This window comes from Kryptolebias marmoratus, linkage group LG19 (assembly GCF_001649575.2).
Source record: "Kryptolebias marmoratus isolate JLee-2015 linkage group LG19, ASM164957v2, whole genome shotgun sequence".
NCBI classification, from domain to species: domain Eukaryota; kingdom Metazoa; phylum Chordata; class Actinopteri; order Cyprinodontiformes; family Rivulidae; genus Kryptolebias; species Kryptolebias marmoratus.
In genome coordinates, this window is record NC_051448.1 from 3,932,833 (window position 1) to 3,953,659 (window position 20,827).

Consider the following 20,827-nt stretch of genomic DNA (forward strand, 5'->3'; position numbering starts at 1 on the left):
GGGTCTGTCTGTTAGCAAAATATCTCATGGATTTTAATAAAACTTTCAGAAAGTGATCAGTGGATGTACATCTTTTGGAGTCAGTTCAATTCAAGATGGCCACCACAGCTATTCAGCTATAGCAAACACAAAACTCAATTAGTTTTACACATATTGAGCTAAAATTCGGTGTGGTGGTAGCTGAGTCGTTTACATCACATCCTATAAATGATTTGTGCATTTATTAAACAACCCTAAACTCTGCAGGAAACTTCAAACTTGTTCCTTCAACTTTAAAATTGTCCTTTTATTTTCCTTAACAGCCTCGAAACTCGTGGCCATAAACCTGTTTTGCTGATGCGCTTTTATGTCTTTCTGTTGTTTCCGAGCCATAACTGGACCTTCCGCAGGAGCTGGGAGCGGTGTAAATCCTGGATCTTGGAGAGTTGAAGGATAGGAAGCCAATAAATGTTTGGATTTATTTGAGCACTTGAAAAACAATACTTTAGAAAGCACTTCATCTCAAATCTGCAGCAGCAGTAAAGTACTGTAAATCTTCGGGTGTTTATCTAAAACACTGGCAGATATAAAAACTACCGGAGTTTTTCCCTCTGATTTACCGGTGCTGAGAAAACTCTGAAGGATTGGCCGGTGTCGATGGCTTCACGGTCCATTAGGGGAAGATAAATCTGTGAAGGTTCTGTTGGTGTTAACGGAGCGGCGCAGGGAGCCAACTTTGATCTGTTTCCAGTCTCAGTCCATCGCTTCACTTCCTCCACTTCTTCATCTTCACCATTAATCCTGGAGGTTTCAGATGAAGTGAAGTCTCTTTCCTCTTCTGAGCCAGAATTCAGCTGCTTTACTTGTATCAGATAATATTACGTACATGATAAGTTCAGTCTGCAACAAGTTAAAGCCATAGTTCAGATCCTTTAAAGCAGCAGATCCCAAACTTTTCAGCTTCTGACCCACAAAATAAGAGCAGCAGAGGCTTGTGACCCCAAATATTCCCACTTTAATTGTAAAAATTCTGTTAATAAAGAGCATCATGACAACACCACAACCCTAACTACTATAATACTAGTTTAATTATTGTTGCGTCTATTCTTTGCAGTAATGATGAACATATGCCATTATTAATCATATTTAATTTTATTTCTGGAGATCATCTGGGGACCCTCACTTCACTTTTCATGACCCACAATGGGGTCCCAACCCCAACTTTGGGAATCTCTTCTTATCACCCGCCACCAAAGGAAATCATGTTTGTGTGTCAGTTTGTCCGTCTATTAGCAAAATATCTCATGAACCACTTGATGAATTTTACTGACGCGCTCAGAAAGTCAAGCTTTTGAGCATTTCTCTTGGGTTTTCTGTCTGAAAGCTCATAAAGGGTCAAATGATGCCTTCGTCTGTCGGTTTCAGCTTCACAGAAACCCGTGAGGTGAAATCATGGCTCTGGCCCCCCGATGAATCTGCAGTGAAAATTGATTTCTCATGTCACCTCTGTGTGTGTGTGTGTGTGTGTGAGCAGCGATGGTGCATCTAGAAGGACTAACAAACATATTAGGGTCAGTCAATAGAAAATGAATCCCCCAGGACTCGTTCCTGACCTCCTCTTCCTCCTCTTCGTCTGCTCAGGACTTGTGACCTTCTGACAGAACTGTAAAATGTCAGAGGATGCTTGTAATGTCACAACAACTTGTTGGGCGGGGTGGGGGGGCTGTTGTTATGGAAATGGCATCACATCCCTGAGTTTGGTGAGATTTTTCTGTGAGACACGTCAACCACTGAGGTCAGTGTCCTCTTTTCCTCTAAATTCACCTTTTTTTTCTTTTTTTTTAAACAAGTAAACTGATTAAATAAATGAAACAACAACAAGTTTTATATCAACAAATGAACAAAAACAAATATGTTTGGTCAGATTGTAACAAATTTTGTTTTCTTTTATAATTGTTTTGTCGAACACCATGACTTTAAAGGTATCTGTTTATCTATTTATGGCTTCATTATGTACATTATTATTTTGACTAATCATTTATTAATTCAGAAAAAGATCATTTTGATGTGGTAACTTTACATTATTACCTGCCAACGAACTGTGAATGTTTTGTTTGTGGTTTGTCACTAAATTATCTAAAATATTCCACAAAACTGGACTGGATAGACGTCTACAAGTGGTTAAACTGTAATTCAAGATGGCCACCACAGCTAATTAACATTAGCCAACACAAAAATGGCTGCAACCGTCAGTTTTGCAGATAAAGCTGAGAGTCGTGCACAGCACATACTACTGAAACGGCTTCGTCATTAGATGATTTTAGTCTGAAGCTCTGTCATGAAAGCCAGCAGAAGACAGACATTACTTAAAGAAATGCTAAACCTTTAATTTCATTGTTTTAATGCAAACTTAGATTTTTTCCAGTTGAACACTCGTTTGGACAGAAGTCGTCCTCTGCAGTAACAAAGATCCAACATCAAACCACCAGTAATACATTATATTTATGTCAAACAACCAGAAAATTTAAAATAAAAAATCAAAAGTCCGACAAGTTAACATTTTGCCATGAAACCGTGTCGAGCTGGTGTGCAGATATATGTAAAAATATGTTATAATATGCAGAACAATCTTAAATTTCCTGCACTTTTCTTACAGAAACCCTCTACTTGACTAATTGCTACATTAATACATTTACCGTAGGTGGATTTACTGAGTTAGTGTTGTGGAAAAGAAGTTTAGGAAACAGTCAAAAAGTTCAAACTGCAACTCTGAAAAACTTTTGCTTATTTTGGGGGATTTTTTCACAGCCACAGATCTTGATCTCTAAATCCAAACTGGCACATTTTATTTATTTAATTAAAAAGAAAAATCCCCGCTGTGCTTCTTTTAAAAAAGACTAAACTGCTGAGCACTTATCTCAAACTGAAGTTCTTTTTATGTGTTTTCAAACAGAGGAATCCTGTTTGACCACTGGAGCAAAATGACAAGGAACAGACTGTGACGACTTCCCACTGCGAGGATTTATTTCTCTCCGGCTAAATGATATATTTATTTTTATTTTTTACAACACAGTGTGGATAGGTTTTAAGTTGCTGATAAGGAGGACTGTTCCTTATAGAAAAAAATGAAATAAAAATGTGCTGAAACGTTTGTTTGTCCGAAACATAAAAACCTTTTACTGCTGTCCTCCATTACAAAATGTTTGTCTTTGATTTTGTCATCATTCGTCTCCTCTTTTAATCATTCTTGGTGAGATCACATATTTGCTTTGTATCCATTTTCTTCATGAACACAGAAAAGTTGCGTCACAAAATAAGATTTACATTTTTTTCTCAGATGAAGGGCCGTTAAACTGACCGGAGAATTTCAGGGTTAATCGATGTTTGTGTGTTTTAACACAATAAAAGTTGCCCATTCTTCCGTGTGCCCATGTTTTAAACAAACCTGTGCTCAGGGTATGTGTTGGGGATGACTCTCAGCTACTACCGCACCAAATTTCAACTCAATATCTGTAAAAATTACCGAGTTATAGCATTTTTTGTGTCGTGGCAGCCACCTTTAATTGGGTGGACACCAGTCATTGTACATCCATTTTATTAAAACCTGTCCATTGGTTCATGAGATATTTTGCTAATAGAAAGACAAACCAACACAAATTTGATTTTCTATCCTTATGAGGATAGAAATCATTATAACCATTAACCCAAAATGGCGTTTGAACATATGAGGACGAGGTTTTGGTCCCCTGAAGCATCAGTGGGTCCTGAGAAGTTGGTGTTGAGGAGAAATGGTCCTAAAATGGTAACAAAACCCAACACGAAGACCCTTTGTCGACACGAATGTCCCTTTTGTCGACGGGCGATATGTATAAGGTGTAAGGTGTTCACAAAGACTCGTAGATCCCATGAAGGATGTAGATTTCCTCTCTTTAAAGCTGGCTGTACGAAGCTCGTTAAGACCTTTTTTCTATCCTTCAGAGAGGATTTACATGACGAGTGTTGATACAGGTGACATTAATCCGTTCACTGCTGCTGCGTTTCTGTCAGCGTCAAGGTGAATGTTTAAATTCAGCGTTCGCTCAGGTGAACGAACACCTCCACAGCTTCTCCACAAAACATTTTTAGCATTAATGACTTCAGATGGAGACTGTAAACTCGTGTTTAAATCAGACAACCTATGTTCTGTGAAACTGCCAACTTTGGCTCCAAAACCTACAGAAATCCAAAATGCAACAAAAATAAACAAAGTCTCACTGAGAGGTCATTTAGGAGGTGAGCAGCCATGCAGGAAAATATGACTCTGATGTTGTTTTTAATGTCTGATTACTGTAAATCAACAAAACACTCACATTTACTTATACGTTTCATATTATTACAAGTTTAATTGGATTAAAATCTATGTGTGTGGATCCATATAATTATCTTTAATTTCTTATTTCCTAGAGCTTCTGCTGGGGATATTTTTGTTGTTATTTTTAAAAATGTGGCAAGAAAAATGAGCAATCAGTTGCTTAATCAGTGAGTTTATGTCTTTTCTTTGATAAGAAGAAATAAAACCATCTAATCAGTGTGTGCTAAATGTAGAAAAGGACCAATATCAAACTGATATGTATAAATGTGTTCTTTATCAGTGCCTAAAAGCAAACAGAACTTACAATGATCAAACTTCTGTCTATAATAACCATTAGTTTAGCTTGTTTAAATAAATGTACAGAATCTTTTCAGAAATATTAAATATATCAAACTGAACTGCTGGATTACAACAGAAACTCACTGCTTTCAATAACACAACAGCACTAATTAAAACCAAACTGAGTCCTGATGCCTCAGTTCTACGATCCTAACAAATAAAAAACAGGGTAAAAAGTGATTTAAAAGCTTAGATTTTTTTAGCTATTGGTCACACACGGGGAAAAAAAGCAGGCATCTGTAAACGAATACATCAAATATGATAAGAGTCCTGCTGGAAATGTTATTAAAATCAAACTGATGAGTCTGAAACCGGAGGAGAGCGAAAAGAATAAAAATAAACCACTGTTTAACTGCAACATGACAAACAAAGTTAAAAAATACCGCCTACTTTGAAAAACAACCAAACAAAGGTAAATTTTTAACGCTGTGGTCCAAAGTGTAGTAAATGAAGCTTTTGTTCTCGTCACATTTAAATATTTTTCAGGCTGTAATTTACCTGCAGCTAGAAGCTCATATTCCTGTCAAACGTTCCTTCTTGGTTCCTCGTCCCAAAAGAAAGAAATCTGCAAGAAAGAGGATGCTGGAAAATTTGCAATTTATTGACAAGACAGTAGTAAACAATTTATGTTTTCAAGCTCATTTTTTTGTAGAAAATGTGGGTAAACTTTATTTGCTTTAATGTCAGGCTTGACACGCAGCTCAACCCAATTTCCTTTAGTTTTTAGTCTTATTTATTTTTTTTTTTAGCTTAAATTTCGTACCAAACTGAGTTATTTGTCCCATAGAAGATGCTGCTCCTGTTCTGCCTCAAACACCTTGATTTTAGTCCAAACTTTTCTACGTTTTCTGCCAAGCAGCTGGTTTGACGTGCGGCCAGATAAAAGAAATCAGCAGCTGCCTCGCAGCAACGGAGCTGCTCCTGATGAGTCTCAAGTATTTTACCAATCAGAACACCGAGAAGATTCTGTTTTCGGTCCAAGACGAAAGATTTCACGCCTTAAAGCAAATGAGCCAAAATCAAGTTGAAAGCCACAAAAGTTTGAATTTTTAAATTTAAAAATATATTAAAAATATGCTTTTAAAGAAACTATCACCAACATAAACACATGATATTTCAGTTAAAGTACAAAAATGTCTTAATTTTGGTGGAAAAGGAGTTCAAATTGTTTTAGAACCAAAATGTAAAAACCCTATGAAACCTTAATAAAAGAACAACATTCAGTTAATTTGATCTGTCTGGTTTATTGTTCTTGTTTTGTTTTGTTGTGCTTGGAAAGCAGATTTTAATGTATTCTCTGGAACAAAAAGAGCCATTTTTCTGAAGAGACACAGATAAAAGTGATTGAATTGTTTGTAAATTATCTCCATATTCTTATAACAAAGTCCTGTTTTCCTCCATTGATGATTGAATTAACACAAGTTTCTTTATTTTGTTGCAAAGTTTTACAAATGATTACCCTAAAGTCAACGTTTTGGTAAAAGTCAGTAAAACTTTGTGGTTCTTTTTGTTATGAAACTGGAATAAAAATAAGAAATAAAAACTTGCATAGCATCCAATATTTCACATATTGTTTTATTTTTATTTTCCACGTAATTTTCCTTTTAAAATTATAAAATATCACCCTAAAAAAGTCTGCAAAAGGTGTCAAAATTACACATTTTTTAAAACTTCAGTCAGGGGCCACACAGGATCACTGTGAGGACTGCAAATGGCCCACCAGCTGCAGTTTGGACACCCCTGCTTTAAAGAGATAAAAATACAAAAATAAACCTGTTATATTCAGACAGATGGGTGAGAAAAGGTGCTTCATTATGAGAGGACAAGAATGTTGAGCTTTAAAACGCATTAAAGGGATAGTCTGGTGATTTTTGAAGTGATGTTTTGTCACGGAGGATGAAGAAAAGGGCTGTAGTCTTCCTCCAGGCTCAGTTAACCAAACTAAAGCACGTCGTTTATGGTTTTTCAGGCTCATAAAACAATTCAGTCCTAAAAACGACATACAGGTGAGAAAGAACCTCAGCTAAAATCTTAAACTTTTGCATTTAGTGAGTGTCAGGATCAGTGGTGGCAACGGAGGCGAACCCAGAGAGCAGACATCTTAAAAAAAACTAATTTATTAAATAAAGATAAACAAAAGGCTGACGTGGCAGCAAAAACTAGAACTAAATACAGAATAAACAAACGGAGCATGAAGCGACGAAACGTGAACGAAAGACTGGAACCTGGAACCTGGAACCAAGAACCAAGAACCAAGAACCAAGAACCAAGAACCAAGAACCAAGAACCAAGAACCAAGAACCAAGAACCAAGAACAATGATCCAGCTGAGTAGTGGAGAAAGTGACCTGGTTTTAAGCACAGAGGATAATGAGGTAAGTGGGCACAGGTGTGATCATAATTACTGGCAGGTGGAGCTAGGCGTGGCGGGTGGAGCTGGGCGTGGCAGGTAAACAGATGACAAACTGGGTAGAAGTAAATGATACATAAACACAAACAACCAAAAACAAAACATAAACAACACAAACTTGAAAAGAACACAAAGACAGATGGCAAAAACCCAAATCCCGACAGTGAGGAATTTTACATTTACAGAAACTACTGCTTGTTTGGTTTGTCAACGTTTTATCAACTGAACAACGTCGGACTCAAACATGTGGGCGGAGCATAGACAGATCGTGTTTATGCTGATGGTTCTGATGGTACCAGGAGGTCAGTAAACTCTGACTGGACGTGTTGATCAGGGTCCGAAAACCAACCTCCGTCTTTAAGGGTTGGCACCATGTTTGCTCCTTGATATCATGATGATTTAATGTTTTTAAAGATCTGTAAAGATGAGCTCCTCTCATGGTTTTACTCAGGAACCCATCCTCCTCCCTCCTGTTTTCACTCTGTTGCTTCCAATACGAAGAAGATAAATCAGATGCCATGAGGGGAATTGATGTGAGGGGAAATAAATGAGCCATTTGTTGACAAAACTCATTCTCCTACTTCCAGGTAATAAAATACATCCTGTTGAGTTTTCCTTTTCTTCCTCGTCCAGATCCACCGTTCCTCCTGTGTCGCTCGTTCGCCGTGACAAATGAGTGCGTTTGGTGGCAGTCGTACTGTTTGGAGTGGAGAAAACACACACACACACACACACACACGTGCACAAAAACATTATCCACCTTCACCTATCAGCAGCGGACGATGATGAAAACTAGAGAACAGAAGAAGTCACAAAGATCAAATTCATTTAATTCATGCAGATATGAGCCTGCTCACACTTTCCTTTTGCTTTCAGTCTTTATGATAAAATAATTCAAGTTACCATATTAACATAATAAATGTATATTAGTTCCTGTGTTTTACTGTTAAATTCAGCTACAATAGCCTTAAAATTATTTAAATTTTTCCATGAACCCCATTTTCAGATTAATGGCTTTAAATTTCATCTGCGGTCGATGAAATGCAGCTGAAATGTTGTCAAACCCTCCCTCTGGGTGAAAACAGTCACTCAGATCTTTAAAATGAGAAAGTTGAAGCCGGTGGAGACTGATGTTCTAATCACATTTGTAAAGTTTTGTCTTTATCATCCTGTTTAGTGCTTTAGCTTAGAAATCTGGCTGAAAGGTGACATTTAATTTACTGTATAATTTGGTTTTAAGCTTCTTTGTTTTGATTCTTGGTTTGAGTCTTTCAGTTTGCACCACCAGCAGCTGGGGTAACAACAGAATCAGACCCACTCATATTTCAAAATGAGTTGGACTCCAGCAGCTAAGTCTGTTCAGTTTTTATTTCATGTCTCCAAATCTGAATTAGAGCCGGTGAAGTTTCTGATTTTCCGGAGGCCAATAAATGAAGTGAAGTGGGACTCAGAGTCCCAACTCTCTGAACTTAGGGTGAACTCCTCTCTTTTTTCCTCCATTCTTCAGACTTGATGCAAACACATTTTTCTTTGAAGAAAGTATTGATCTTTTCCTCCCCCCCCCCGCTGCAGCTTTGAATAAATCACAGGAAGGTGACAAACAGGCTGCCGTGGCCTGAAGATGCTGGATGACTGCAGAGAGGAAGCTCACAGCTGTGTTAAAAGCTGACCGCACAAAGCCGAACAGCGACGCCTGATCACCATCGCAGCCCGATAAAGCAATAAATAAATAAATCCTAAATGAAGCCCAAGGCCAGAGAAAACAGGAGCGTGAAGGGTGCTGCAGCACCCCCTGGTGGAGGGGAGAGGCCATCTATGTTCAAAATGCATCAAATTATTTTTAAAAATCAGCTCATTTAAATGTCATAAATTTATATTATTTTATTATCATTGAGATGTGTTAATCTGGTGTTCCAATAAACCTGTATAGTTCTTGAAGTATTATATGTATTTTTCTATTTTTTTAGCATGATTGCAGTTTTGCCTCTTTAAATGTAAAAGAGGTAAAAGACAACAGGCACTCCTCGTGTATCTCACTACATATATAACTCATAATCCTTTTAATATAAAGGATTTATGGTCATAAATCACCCAAACCTATGAAGCTGTGGTTGTTCATGAAACCATCTCTCCGGGTGAAAGAAACCGAGACTAAAAGATGTTTTTTTTTTTACAAAAAAACCCAAATTTTGACTGAATTTTTGCTTCATTAAAGGGTGAGGTGAGACTGTTTAACAGCTCCACTTCGTTACTTTCCTGCAGTGTCAATCTCATTTTTTAAAATCATTTTTATGTTTAATAAGATCTTTTTTTTTTTACAGAAAGTGCAAAACAGACCAGCTGGGAGATGCAGGAATGAAACAGTTATTGATTTTTGACCATTTTTAAAATAAAATTAAATCCAAACTTGATGACTTTGTATTAAAAACTTTAGAAAGCTTTTGATTGACCCAACAGATGCAGAGAGAGGCCCAGAGGCTTTGAATTTAACCTTTTTATTCTTGTTGTGAAACATAAATTCGATAAATGATTTTTTAAATAAAATGTTAACTAAGTTAAGGTCTACCTGAAAAACAAAGTTGCATGATTTGTGCTTAGAGTATGTGTTGAGGATCACTCCCAGCTACTACCACACCAAATTTGAGCTTAATGTTTGTAGAATTGACTGATTTTGATATTTTTGTGTTCGCTCATATCGCTTAACTGTGGTGACCATCTTGAATTGTGTTCAATCTGTCCAGTGGTTCGTGAGATATTTTGCTAACAGACAAACAATTGAACACACACTTTCACGATCACCTGTTTTTTCCAGATAGCAGGCAACAATAATTAAAGTTTCTTGGAGAGTTTTCTTCCCTGATGAGTCCGGTTTTAATAGTAAATTGAATAATTGTAGTTTAAGTCAAAATGTTAGTCATCCTTCAATAAATTTATTTGGTAAATCTTTGTTTAATGATGATGTAATTTGTCAATGAGTTGTTTTGATTTATTTATTTTTGGTCAATATGATAAATGTACAAAAGATAAAAAATAAATTCAAGTGAAACCTATTTTATGTGGAAATAAATCAACATTTTTTAAGTCACTGCTGCGTTTACATTGATTAAATTTCATTAACTGGGTTTAGTTAATATTCTAAGTTTAATCCCATCTGACTTTTAGAGGCAGGGCCATAGATTTAACAGAGGTAACATTTATGTGTGTGTGTGTGTGTTTACGCTGCACGTCTCATTTTGCCTCTGCAGTCAGGGTCAGCGGTGTTGTTCATCATCGCTTCATTCTGGCACTCAGATGGATTTATGTTTGTGTTGAGTCAGCAGTGCCCCAGCCACACCCTGCCAAATCAAATGCCACGGCGTCCCCTGAAGTATTAATCACAATCACACACACAAACACTCCCAGGCAGGCTCAGGAAAGAAAGGAAAGGTCACTTCAGCACCGTAACTCTTTCTCCTGCACACCAGTTTCATGAGATCAGCTTTTATAAGCATGTTGTAACCTGTTTGTTTTTTTAGCATTTTCCCTCAAACACCTGTTAATGTAACAGTATGTGATATTACAGGTTATTACACATTTTATTCCAACCTTTCTCCCTGACAGGAACTAACAGCAGGCTGCTCCCGACCAGACGACCCAACAGTTTTTCGGTGGAAACTCTGGGTGTTTATGAAGCGCCGAGCTGCAGCAAACAAATGACTTATGACTGCAGTCCTGTGGTCTCTGCCAAAACGACAGATGATTAAGAAAAAAAGATCAAATAGGCTGGATTAGTTTCCAAAAGCAGCACCTTTTATTCAACCGACGACAGAAAAATCTAATTTTCCCAAACGCACACTTTAAGGAGGCTTCCGTCTTTAACCAAGCTGAGAAAAAAAACATCTAAAATCTCAGAGACCATTAGAAATAAAATGCTTAACATTCCTTGAAGTTATGTCGAGAAATTAAAAACCTTGAACAAATTGGACAAACCTTGAAAAAATAAAATGTGCAATCCCATGAAATATTGCTAAATATCACGCTTAGCTACTACTACATCCAATTTTAGCCGAATAGTTGTAAAATTTATGTGTTGGCTAATGTTGATTAGCTTTGGCAGCCATCTTGAATTGGATAGAATCGAGAAGTTAATCACATGTTGAGGTTTCCTGAATGTTTTCAGCCTGTGAAAAGCAGTTAAAAGGAAAGTTTTACAACTAAAATTCTACTTTGCCGATCTGACATGTGACATTTTTTATCCTGTTGGTTCATTTCCTTCAGTATTTGTTGTTAAAATGCAGCATAAATACAAATACAAATACAGCTCAGACTAAAACGTTTGCTTCTTCGTTTCTGATGGATCAGATTTAGAAAAGGTGCAGCTCAGATTTAATAAACTGTCTTCGAGCATCAAATCTGAAAACTCAAAATAAGGACATATATAGAAACGTACCTTCTCTGACAGTTGGATTATTTCCCAACGCACTTCATCATTTAATTAGAAGTTGTAAAAGTCGACCCGTTTAATACATGCAGAAGATGCAAATCAAACTTTCCACATCTATAATCTCTTTCTGAACATTTTCAAGCTTTGCTGATTTTTTATTTTTTTCCCCAGACACATTATCAGGAACCAACACCCCGACAGCAACAAGATAAGCTGCAGCTTCTGGTTACAGCAAACACAGATCTGCATTTCCCAGGAGCGCCGATCATTTCATGATGAATATCACAAACGATATGAAATTTGAATCTACTTCCTTATCTTCTCTTTTAAATAAAAAAGGCTGCAAAGTTCTGGAGCTACATCGACTTTTAATGCTTTAGTTTTCCCCCAATCGAGGTGGGATTTTAAGCATTTTGTTAACAAGAAATAAGTTAAAACTGGGTTTTTATTACCAGCTGCTTTAAAGGAATTTCCCGTCTGTGTTCGTTTGTCTACCTGTTAGCAAAATATTTCAGGAACTCCTGAATGGATTTTAATGTCTCTTTCATCTAAAGCTGATTAACTTTTGGAGTCAATCCGATCCAACATGGCCGCCGCAGCCAACAGACCTAAGAAAACACAAAAATGCAGCCAGTTTTACAAATACTGAGCTGAAACCTGGTGTGGTGGAAGCTGAAATTCTTCTAAACCTTTTAGTATTGTAGAAATATTCAAATGTACAAACATTAAATAAAATTACTGATTGTAACAACGTAAGAAACTACTGACTGAGACCATTAATAAAATTAAAACCAGAATAATTTTGACACAAATGGACTCCGAAGGCTTCAGGTTGAAATGCTACTTTAACAGATTTATAATTTTTTCATTAGTTTCACTTTTAAAAAGCAAAGCTTTGCCTTTTTTCAGCACTTCAATACAAGATTTACCCATTAGTGCTAAAAACAAAACACAATCAGGGCTGAAAGGCAAATAAACTAAAATGTTAGAAGAAAAATACATTTTCAAGGTGCTGCACACAAAACAACTAACGTGAACCTCAAGGTGGTGATAAAACAGAAGCCAGGGGACCATTAAAGTCAGTAAGATTTATCCAACAGGGTCCATCGATGTCTGAATGACAATTTATCTAATAATTTTCTTCAGCTGGAACCAGACAGCTGTTCAGACCAACGTTTCCATCATTATCTGCCATGTGAGACTAAAATAAACCATCATAGATGCTGTAACCGAGACTCGACCATCATCTGAGCGCATTTTTGGAGCAGTTTCTCTTGTTAAATACATCAAAACTTGAGGATATTTAATACTGGTATGGTTAAATACAAGACAGAGAGAGGAACTAGACAGAGACTAATGGACAGCTGGGATCAGAAAAAGACAAGCAGACAAAAACTAATCTCATCCATCTACACAGGTCAGATTTCACACAGGAAATGGGTTTCTTTCTCTCTTCTCTCCTCATCGATCCCTCTCTCTATCCACCTTCTCTTGTTATTTCCATCACTCCCACCTTTCAATCTCCTCCTCACATATGAATGGATGGACGGGTAATAAAAAAGCCAGCTGGGTTGGGGTTTTTTTTTTGTTTTTTTTTGGTTCCTCCTTCTTTGCTGTCCATCATGGAGAAAAATATTCTGGAGCGGAGAAAAGAAGGCAAATAAAATGTAAGTTTTCTGATTGTTTTTCCCCTCACTGGACAGAAATGCTGCACACGATTAAATCAGCTTGCATCAACATGGAATAAAAATAGAATAACATGTCATTATGTCCATGTGCAGGGATATTACACTACTTTGCATTCTACTAGGTTCCTTCAAGTCTCTATACCAGTGGTGTCCAATCCTGGTCCTGGAGGGCCACTATCCTGCAGGTTTTAGTTGTTTCTCTGCTCTTCAGTAGGTCTGAAGACCTGTTAATCACTCAGTCACTCAAATAAGATATGTCAAATTAGAGAAACACCTAAAACATGCAGGATGGTGGCCCTCCAGGACCAGGATTAAACACTACTGCTCTATACTGACTCCCAACTACCGTTTTTATTTTATTAGTGTGCTGCCCAGCTCACATCCTGGAGATGAACTCATTTGGCATTCCTACCAGCGCAGATGTCACAGAGTTCATTGATTTCCTCCTCAATTCTGAGAAGCAGAAGGTCCTGCAGTATTTCCTGCTGGTGCTCCTCATCCTCCACCCCGAGAAGCTCCAGGTGATACTCCTTTAGTCTCAGCAAAGCACGGCCTGCGAATTTATTCACAGCAAACTATGAGCTTTTAAACCACCAATAAAATAAAATAAACTCTTTATGGCCAGATAGAAACAGGAGCAAAAGCTGGTTTAGGTTTTACATATTTTATAAAAAAAAAAACACCAAACATACACTTGACATACAGCACATCAACATCCTTCATCTCAATTGTGTATTTGTTGTAAGTTTCTAAAGGCAGCATCTCATAAAACTGCATCTGTGGTTGACCAGATGATGAACAGATTAGTGAAGGAGCCTCCGGAGTATCCTGAAACATTCACAGCGGTTCTCAATTTCCTCACGTGAGTCAGTCTTTAATTGTAAGACCATAATGGATTGCTACTTTCTCCAAATTATCCATAATTATATAAGTCACAGGGCCTAATTTCTTTACACCTGCTTCATTTTTACAATATACAGTAAGAAGAACTTCAAAATAAGCCAACATGCGTGAAAATATACAAAACAGTATAAAATTTGTGCAACATCGACAACAATAAGTTAAGCTGAATTCATGACTTTTACCTGATATGTCATGTTTGATGATGGCTTTCTGGAGCGTGCTCATGTGTTCTGGGTGCTGTTCCTGAACCCATTTCAGCACCTGTTCCACGGACCACGATGATGTTCTCTGTGACAGACCCATCGTTCTGCAAAACACAGACAAAACCCTGAAACATGAGAAAAACCAGGAAGCTTCGAACTTTCTACGAGAACCTCCTACAAGAGATGTTCTTAAATGTTTATTTATTCATCTCATTATTTAAGGTTGGGTCACAAAAGGTCAGAGGGGATATATAATCCCTGTAGCTTGGTCTGGGTCCGACCCAGGGTCTCCTCCTTGTGCTGGGTGTCCAATCCTGGCCCCGGAGGGCCTCTATCCTGCATGTTTTAGACCAGGGGTGTCCAATCCTGGTCCCGAAGGGCCTCTATCTTGCATGTTTTAGACCAGGGGTGTCCAATCCTGGTCCCGAAGGGCCTCTATCCTGCATGTTTTAGACATTTCTCTGCTGATTTGAATGACTGAGTGATTAACACGCTTCTGCAGAACTTGCAGACCTGCTGAAGAGCAGAGAAACATCTAAAACATGCAGGATAGTGTCCCTCCAGGACCAGGATTCAACACCATTATCCTAGTGCAGGGGTGTCAAACTCTAGGCCTCGAAGGCCGCAGTCCTGGGAGTTTTAGGTGTTTCTGCTCCAACACACCTGATTCAAATTGTTTAATTACCTCCTCACCAAATCATCAGGTTCTCCAGGAGCACGGCAACAAGTCCTCCATTCAAACCAGGTGTTTTAAAGCAAGAACACGTCTAAAACATGCAGGAGAGCGGCCCCGAGGAACGGAGTTTGACACCTGTGCCTGTGGGGCATGCATGGAAAACTTTCAAAAGAAAGGAATCTACTTTTAATATATATATTATAATAAAAAAGGCTGAACAAGGAGACAGTTTCCTAAAACACAGATGCCCAAACCACCTCAGCTGACTTGAGTTTTTTTGTTTATTTATGATTTATTTTACATGCAAGGCATGATAGTTTATAGATTGTTTTCAGCCTCGGAGTGTTAATCATGAGTTCCAATAAAGCAGATAAAAGATTTAAAAAAAAAGGCGACACTAAGGACAACTTTTTAAAATCAAATTTTGTAGTTTTTAGGATGCGTTCTGGAAAGCCCACATTAAAAGGGAGATTTTGATTCCCTCCTGTTTATAATCCTTAATTTTAATTTGAAAATATCCTCACGAAACATCTCTGTAACACGCCCACCTCGTTACTTCTCTGTTCAGCTTTCAACTAAAAATGAGCAGCTCTGGTTTTTCTGCCAAAGGGCTGATGAACTGGACATTTTAGGAGGAGAATCTTAAAGAAACAGGAGCTGAAATAAAGCATTCAGGACCGAAGCTGACAATAATGGGCAGCATGAATATATACACCCAAATAAACTAGAGGAAGATATTTAAAGTCGTTTCCTGGCTGTCAGTTTCTTGCTTTATTAAAGTCAAAATCAGATTTTTTTTACATTTGAATCTGTTGTTTGTTGGTTTTGCTGTCAAGTCTGATCTTCATCCTGAACCAGTTTCAGTTTTTATCTGCTGTGGTGATTCCTGTTTGTGAGCACACACTGCAAGGAGGGATTATTCCTTCTCTTGTCATATTAAGAAGGATCAGCTCATAAACTTGAAGGCTTGATTTTTGTTTGCTACTCTTAAGAAATTTAGAAAATCTCTTATAAAAAAAAAAGGAAAATGGCCATCAATGTTTCTTAAACCCTAAAGTGTCATCTTGTCAACATGTATTAAGCTTTTAAAGGAAGCCAACATAGATAAGCAGCAGCATATTTACATGTGGGAGGCACATTTTGATTGTTTTAATAACTTTTTGAGCTGTATGCAGTCATGTTGTTTCCATAGAAACCAACATGAAGTAAATATACGATTTGTCACTTAAGATTTTGTTTGAAGCTGGTTAATTTCTGTGGAAATCTTAAAGGGTGACGATGCAACTACAGCCCAAAATCGACACTGAGATAAAAAAAATGTCATTTTGATGTATGAACTGTACAGGACGCGTAAAGAGAACCAAGAAATGTTAAAGCTGCTGCCAGTGGGTGAGTGTGGTCACCATGGAAACCACACATTTGTGTCTGTCCCTCCCTGACTGCCAAGTTAATGAAGGGCGGACTGAAAAGTGAGCCTCTAATAAACAGTCGCCGTGCAAAAAACTGTAAATCGGATCTTATTTGTTCTATAAACATGAGCAGCAGAAGACTGATGACCACACATCTACATTTTTATGTTTTTACAGCGTTTTATGTGGGAGATATGACAAGTTAAAAAGACCCTTCAGTTCCAGCTTTGAAGAGAATATTTTTGATCTAAAATATAAACAAATTATGGTGGCTTGGGTTTTCTTTCTCTGTATTCTGGGTGGATTTGAGAGAAAACCTTAAATCCTGCAGGAGGTAAGAGACACGCTGGGTGAAAGAAGAAGATAAAAATCTCTACATTTTCCTGTGAATTTGTACATATATCAAAAGTCTGAGTGACATCACCAATTATCATTTAAACATTCCAAACCTAAAAATACATTTGTGTAAAAACCATAAAAGACACCAAAGTGCCGGTTTAGTCATGTAAACTTCAACTTTTTGTGCTTCGTTTAAACTTTGAATGATGTTTCCACTGGGCTGTAGAGCTGAGGACAGAGCTTTTCATCCATTTACTCAAACTCCCATTGATCTCCATTATTTGGTTTTAGGGGTTGCTTTTGTGCGTAGTTTTATATTGTACAACACTCAGCTACTGAAAGTCAGCACACAATTCCTAATTGAATTGTACGTTTTGATGTATAAGCTGTATGTCTTATTTCGAAGCTGTGCAACAAGATTTATATATTTTTTAATGTTTATGCATTGGTACCTTTAATTAAAAAGTGCCTGAAATGATTCAGTGCAGAAAACAATCTGATCTGAGAATTTCAGCTGCCATCACTGAAAATACAGGCAGCAGCTTCCTAATGTTTCCCTTTAAGCACTTTAGTTAGACACATTTATGTTTGTAGTGCTTTAAATGTGGGAAAATGTCATTTTCAAATGTTATAAGTCCATCTTCCAGCGATTAACTCAACTTTCTGGACACAATGCTGAGTTATTGAGCTGGACTCCTCAATAGAAGAGTAAAAATTAACCAGCTCTGACATTTAGAGGTCAAAAAAGTTCTTCAGTTTTATTTTATAGGTTCCCTCAGGTTTGTTTGGCTCGTCTCTGAATCTGATCCTCCTGGGCTGCACAGCTATAGGGCAAAAACTGCTAAACTGTTGATGTGACCTTTTCAGCTAGCCAGGCTGGTTATTAGGTTGTAAATATAGAAGCGCAATTTCCTGAGTTAATTAAGGGGGAGGTATGATTGGCTGAGACAGTAACGAGGTCCCAGCGGAGTAATTGACATAAAGAAAAAGTGACCGGAGCGAGAAGACAGAGGAAAGTTCCCCGTTGGAGATGAGCTGAGGGTTGAGCTGCAAAGTTGATTTTATGCCTGAGGACAGCGTTTCCAAACTACACAGCCCCGGTGGGTCTGTGTTTTATTGAGGCATAAAGTGACTGTATGTGCAGCTTGTCTCATTTGCTGGAAGCACATTTAATTTAGGTTCCTGCCGCCCAAATACGACTGAACCAGGACTTGTAAACAAACGTAATATGCAGCAACAAGCAGGGCGAGGGGTTGTCTTATTGCACCACTTATGCAAGTTCCTAATTGATCAAACTTATTAGCTTATATATTTAAACTTAAAATCCACATTTAGATTCAGCTGAACTGCATTTATGCTGAATTTATGCCTCTAAAAGCTCTCCTGGAGTCTCTCTTTCATGCTTCCTGCTGCTCGGAGGACGTCAGGATGCATTTCCTTCCACAAGTCAATTGCCAGAACTTGGCAGGAAGGTGCAGGTCTGATGTGAAAATACTGTAAACATGGAATAAGTTTGAAGACGGCGTTTATGTCCTGCAGCTCAACTCGATTTCATCTCTCCCCACAAACACAACTGAGAGACGCAGCTTATGGACTGGGAGTGATTGACCTCGTGAAATAAAACCAAACAGAAAAGCAGCGTTCAATGTTTAAAAACTGACACTCAATCTGCAGCATCCCCAGATATTACCACCCCACCTAGTGGTTTCTTGCAGAAGTGCAACAACCTTTGGGAAATTAAAAAAAAAGTTTTTTAAATTTGCTCTATGATCTGTTGCTTTTCTTTATTATCCGAATGCTGAGTCTACATTCATGCTATTGTTTTCCTGTTGTTGTTTTTTCAAACTTTTTGCAAACTAACTAATACTTTGTTCTGTTTTAGCCGTTCACACATCAAAACGTTCAGCTCATTCAGAAGACGGCTGCTAAGACTTCTTGTTTTTGTAACTCTTATATTTCTTAAAATATTTAACTTTATTATCTGTGCTGATATTTTCCTCATAGAAACACGTCGACTCTTCAGTTCCTTCAAAGAACTTTGTTCTCTTTTAAATCTACTGCAGCAGAACAGCTCATATTTCTGTTTCTAATGTCATCTAATAAGGATAGGTTTAGCTTCTTGCTAATCGTAGCTAGCCTTTTGCTAAGTTTATCTTTTAGTTAGTCTTCTGCTTCTTTTAGCTTTCAGCTGGTGTTCTGCTTCTTTTAGCTTTAAGCTGGTGTTCTGCTTCTTTTAGCTTTAAGTTATTATTCTGCTTCTTTTAGCATTTAGCTATTGTTCTGCTTCTTTTAGCTTTAAGCTATTATTCTGCTTCTTTTAGCATTTAGCTATTGTTCTGCTTCTTTTAGCTTTAAGCTGGTGTTCTGCTTCTTTTAGCTTTAAGCTGGTGTTCTGCTTCTTTTAGCTTTAAGTTATTATTCTGCTTCTTTTAGCATTTAGCTATTGTTCTGCTTCTTTTAGCTTTAAGCTATTATTCTGCTTCTTTTAGCATTTAGCTATTGTTCTGCTTCTTTTAGCTTTAAGCTGGTGTTCTGCTTCTTTTAGCTTTAAGCTGGTGTTCTGCTTCTTTTAGCTTTAAGTTATTATTCTGCTTCTTTTAGCATTTAGCTATTGTTCTGCTTCTTTTAGCTTTAAGCTATTATTCTGCTTCTTTTAGCATTTAGCTATTGTTCTGCTTCTTTTAGCTTTAAGCTGGTGTTCTGCTTCTTTTAGCTTTAAGCTGGTGTTCTGCTTCTTTTAGCTTTAAGTTATTATTCTGCTTCTTTTAGCATTTAGCTATTGTTCTGCTTCTTTTAGCTTTAAGCTATTATTCTGCTTCTTTTAGCATTTAGCTATTGTTCTGCTTCTTTTAGCTTTAAGCTGGTGTTCTGCTTCTTTTAGCTTTAAGCTGGTGTTCTGCTTCTTTTAGCTTTAAGTTATTATTCTGCTTCTTTTAGCATTTAGCTATTGTTCTGCTTCTTTTAGCTTTAAGCTATTGTTCTGCTTCTTTTAGCATTTAGCTATTGTTCTGCTTCTTTTAGCTTTAAGCTATTGTTCTGCTTCTTTTAGCTTTAAGCTATTGTTTTGCTTCTTTTAGCTTTAAGCTATTGTTCTGCTTCTTTTAGCATTTAGCTATTGTTCTGCTTCTTTTAGCTTTAAGCTCAGTTTTAGCCTCGGCAGTCTTTCAGCAGTCAGTCAAGTCACTGCAGGATAACAGAAAATGCTCATTCTTTAGGTTAAAACTAGTTTTTTTTTACTGGTTTTTGCCAAAGTTTGGCAACACCTCACATATTTACAGCTTTGTGTTATTTTCTTTACCATACAACACGAGATAAATCAACAAAATGGAAGAATTATTTGATTAAATGTGACTTCTTCTTAGGACTACAGCACAAAAACTGAACTTTTCCACGCAGTGAAAGATCCGAGACTACTGCCGAATTAAAGCAGGGTAACTCTAAAGCCTTTATGTTTTTACAGGTTGGTTTAACTCCGCGGCAGAAAGAATTAGTGCCTAAAGAAAAATAATTTACAGTGGAGTTTGGCGCAGGCAGACAGACTGGGACCCGCCCAGGAGGTTATATCAGCGCATCGAATAAAAAACTGTCTTCAACATGATGAAAAACTTATAACATCACTTACTGACATTAAATAAACTGCGTGAATATTAGAGTCCAGCTGTTTGTTGTACCTTCAGTTCGAGGTGTTCGGTGCTGGTTCGGAAACTCTTGTTCGTACCTGTCCGGCCCAAGGACGTTTGAGCTCAGGTATGTTTCTTTTTGGGAGGCTCCGCCCAGTTTTCTCCACTCCTCCGTGATGCCTTCAGGCACTTTTAGAAACTATTTCTAATGCTTTTATACTATGCAGTGTAACCAAGTGTAACAGTTGTTAAACATAAATATTTCGTCTAAGTTGTGAGTTATACGAGGGCACCTGAACGCATCAGTGATTGTCTCTAATTAGACAGGTGTGCGACAGAGACTAAATGTTTAAAACCTGTCGTTTGTTTTAATTCATGTAGCTTAAACCTGTTGGGTTTTTTAAAAACACTATTAATTATAGAATATGAGCTGCTGCAGGTGAGTTAGTGTCCAACAGAGGGCGCAAACATACAAACATCCAGCTGCT

The 20,827-nt window shown here is 37.5% G+C and overlaps 1 protein-coding gene across 3 annotated transcripts; it reads right to left on the reverse strand.

Moving 5' to 3' along the window:
* Positions 1 to 10,845: 10,845 nt before the first annotated feature.
* LOC108249025 (sterile alpha motif domain-containing protein 12-like) lies at positions 10,846 to 20,518 on the reverse strand. 3 transcript variants are annotated; one of them, XM_017438159.3, is made up of 4 exons: positions 20,391 to 20,518; positions 14,275 to 14,399; positions 13,602 to 13,742; positions 10,846 to 13,138 (listed from the first exon to the last, which is right to left on the reverse strand). In XM_017438159.3, exons 2-4 carry the CDS (start codon positions 14,393 to 14,395, stop codon positions 13,122 to 13,124), a joined length of 279 nt encoding a protein of 92 aa, XP_017293648.1. In that variant the 5' UTR covers positions 14,396 to 14,399; positions 20,391 to 20,518; the 3' UTR covers positions 10,846 to 13,121. The 3 variants fall into 3 exon arrangements, with proteins under 3 accessions (XP_017293648.1, XP_017293650.1, XP_017293649.1); XM_017438161.3 differs by having other exon boundaries at positions 20,346 to 20,495; XM_017438160.3 differs by having other exon boundaries at positions 20,342 to 20,492.
* Positions 20,519 to 20,827: the final 309 nt, after the last annotated feature.

Bases quoted from the DNA above. Each gene is read 5' to 3' on its own strand.
- LOC108249025 (XM_017438159.3), bottom strand. From the start codon at position 14,395: ATGGGTCTGTCACAGAGAACATCATCGTGGTCCGTGGAACAGGTGCTG. The intron at 13,743-14,274 runs GTAAAAGTCATG...ATAAATTCGCAG, and splicing joins CATCAAACATGACATATCAG to GCCGTGCTTTGCTGAGACTA.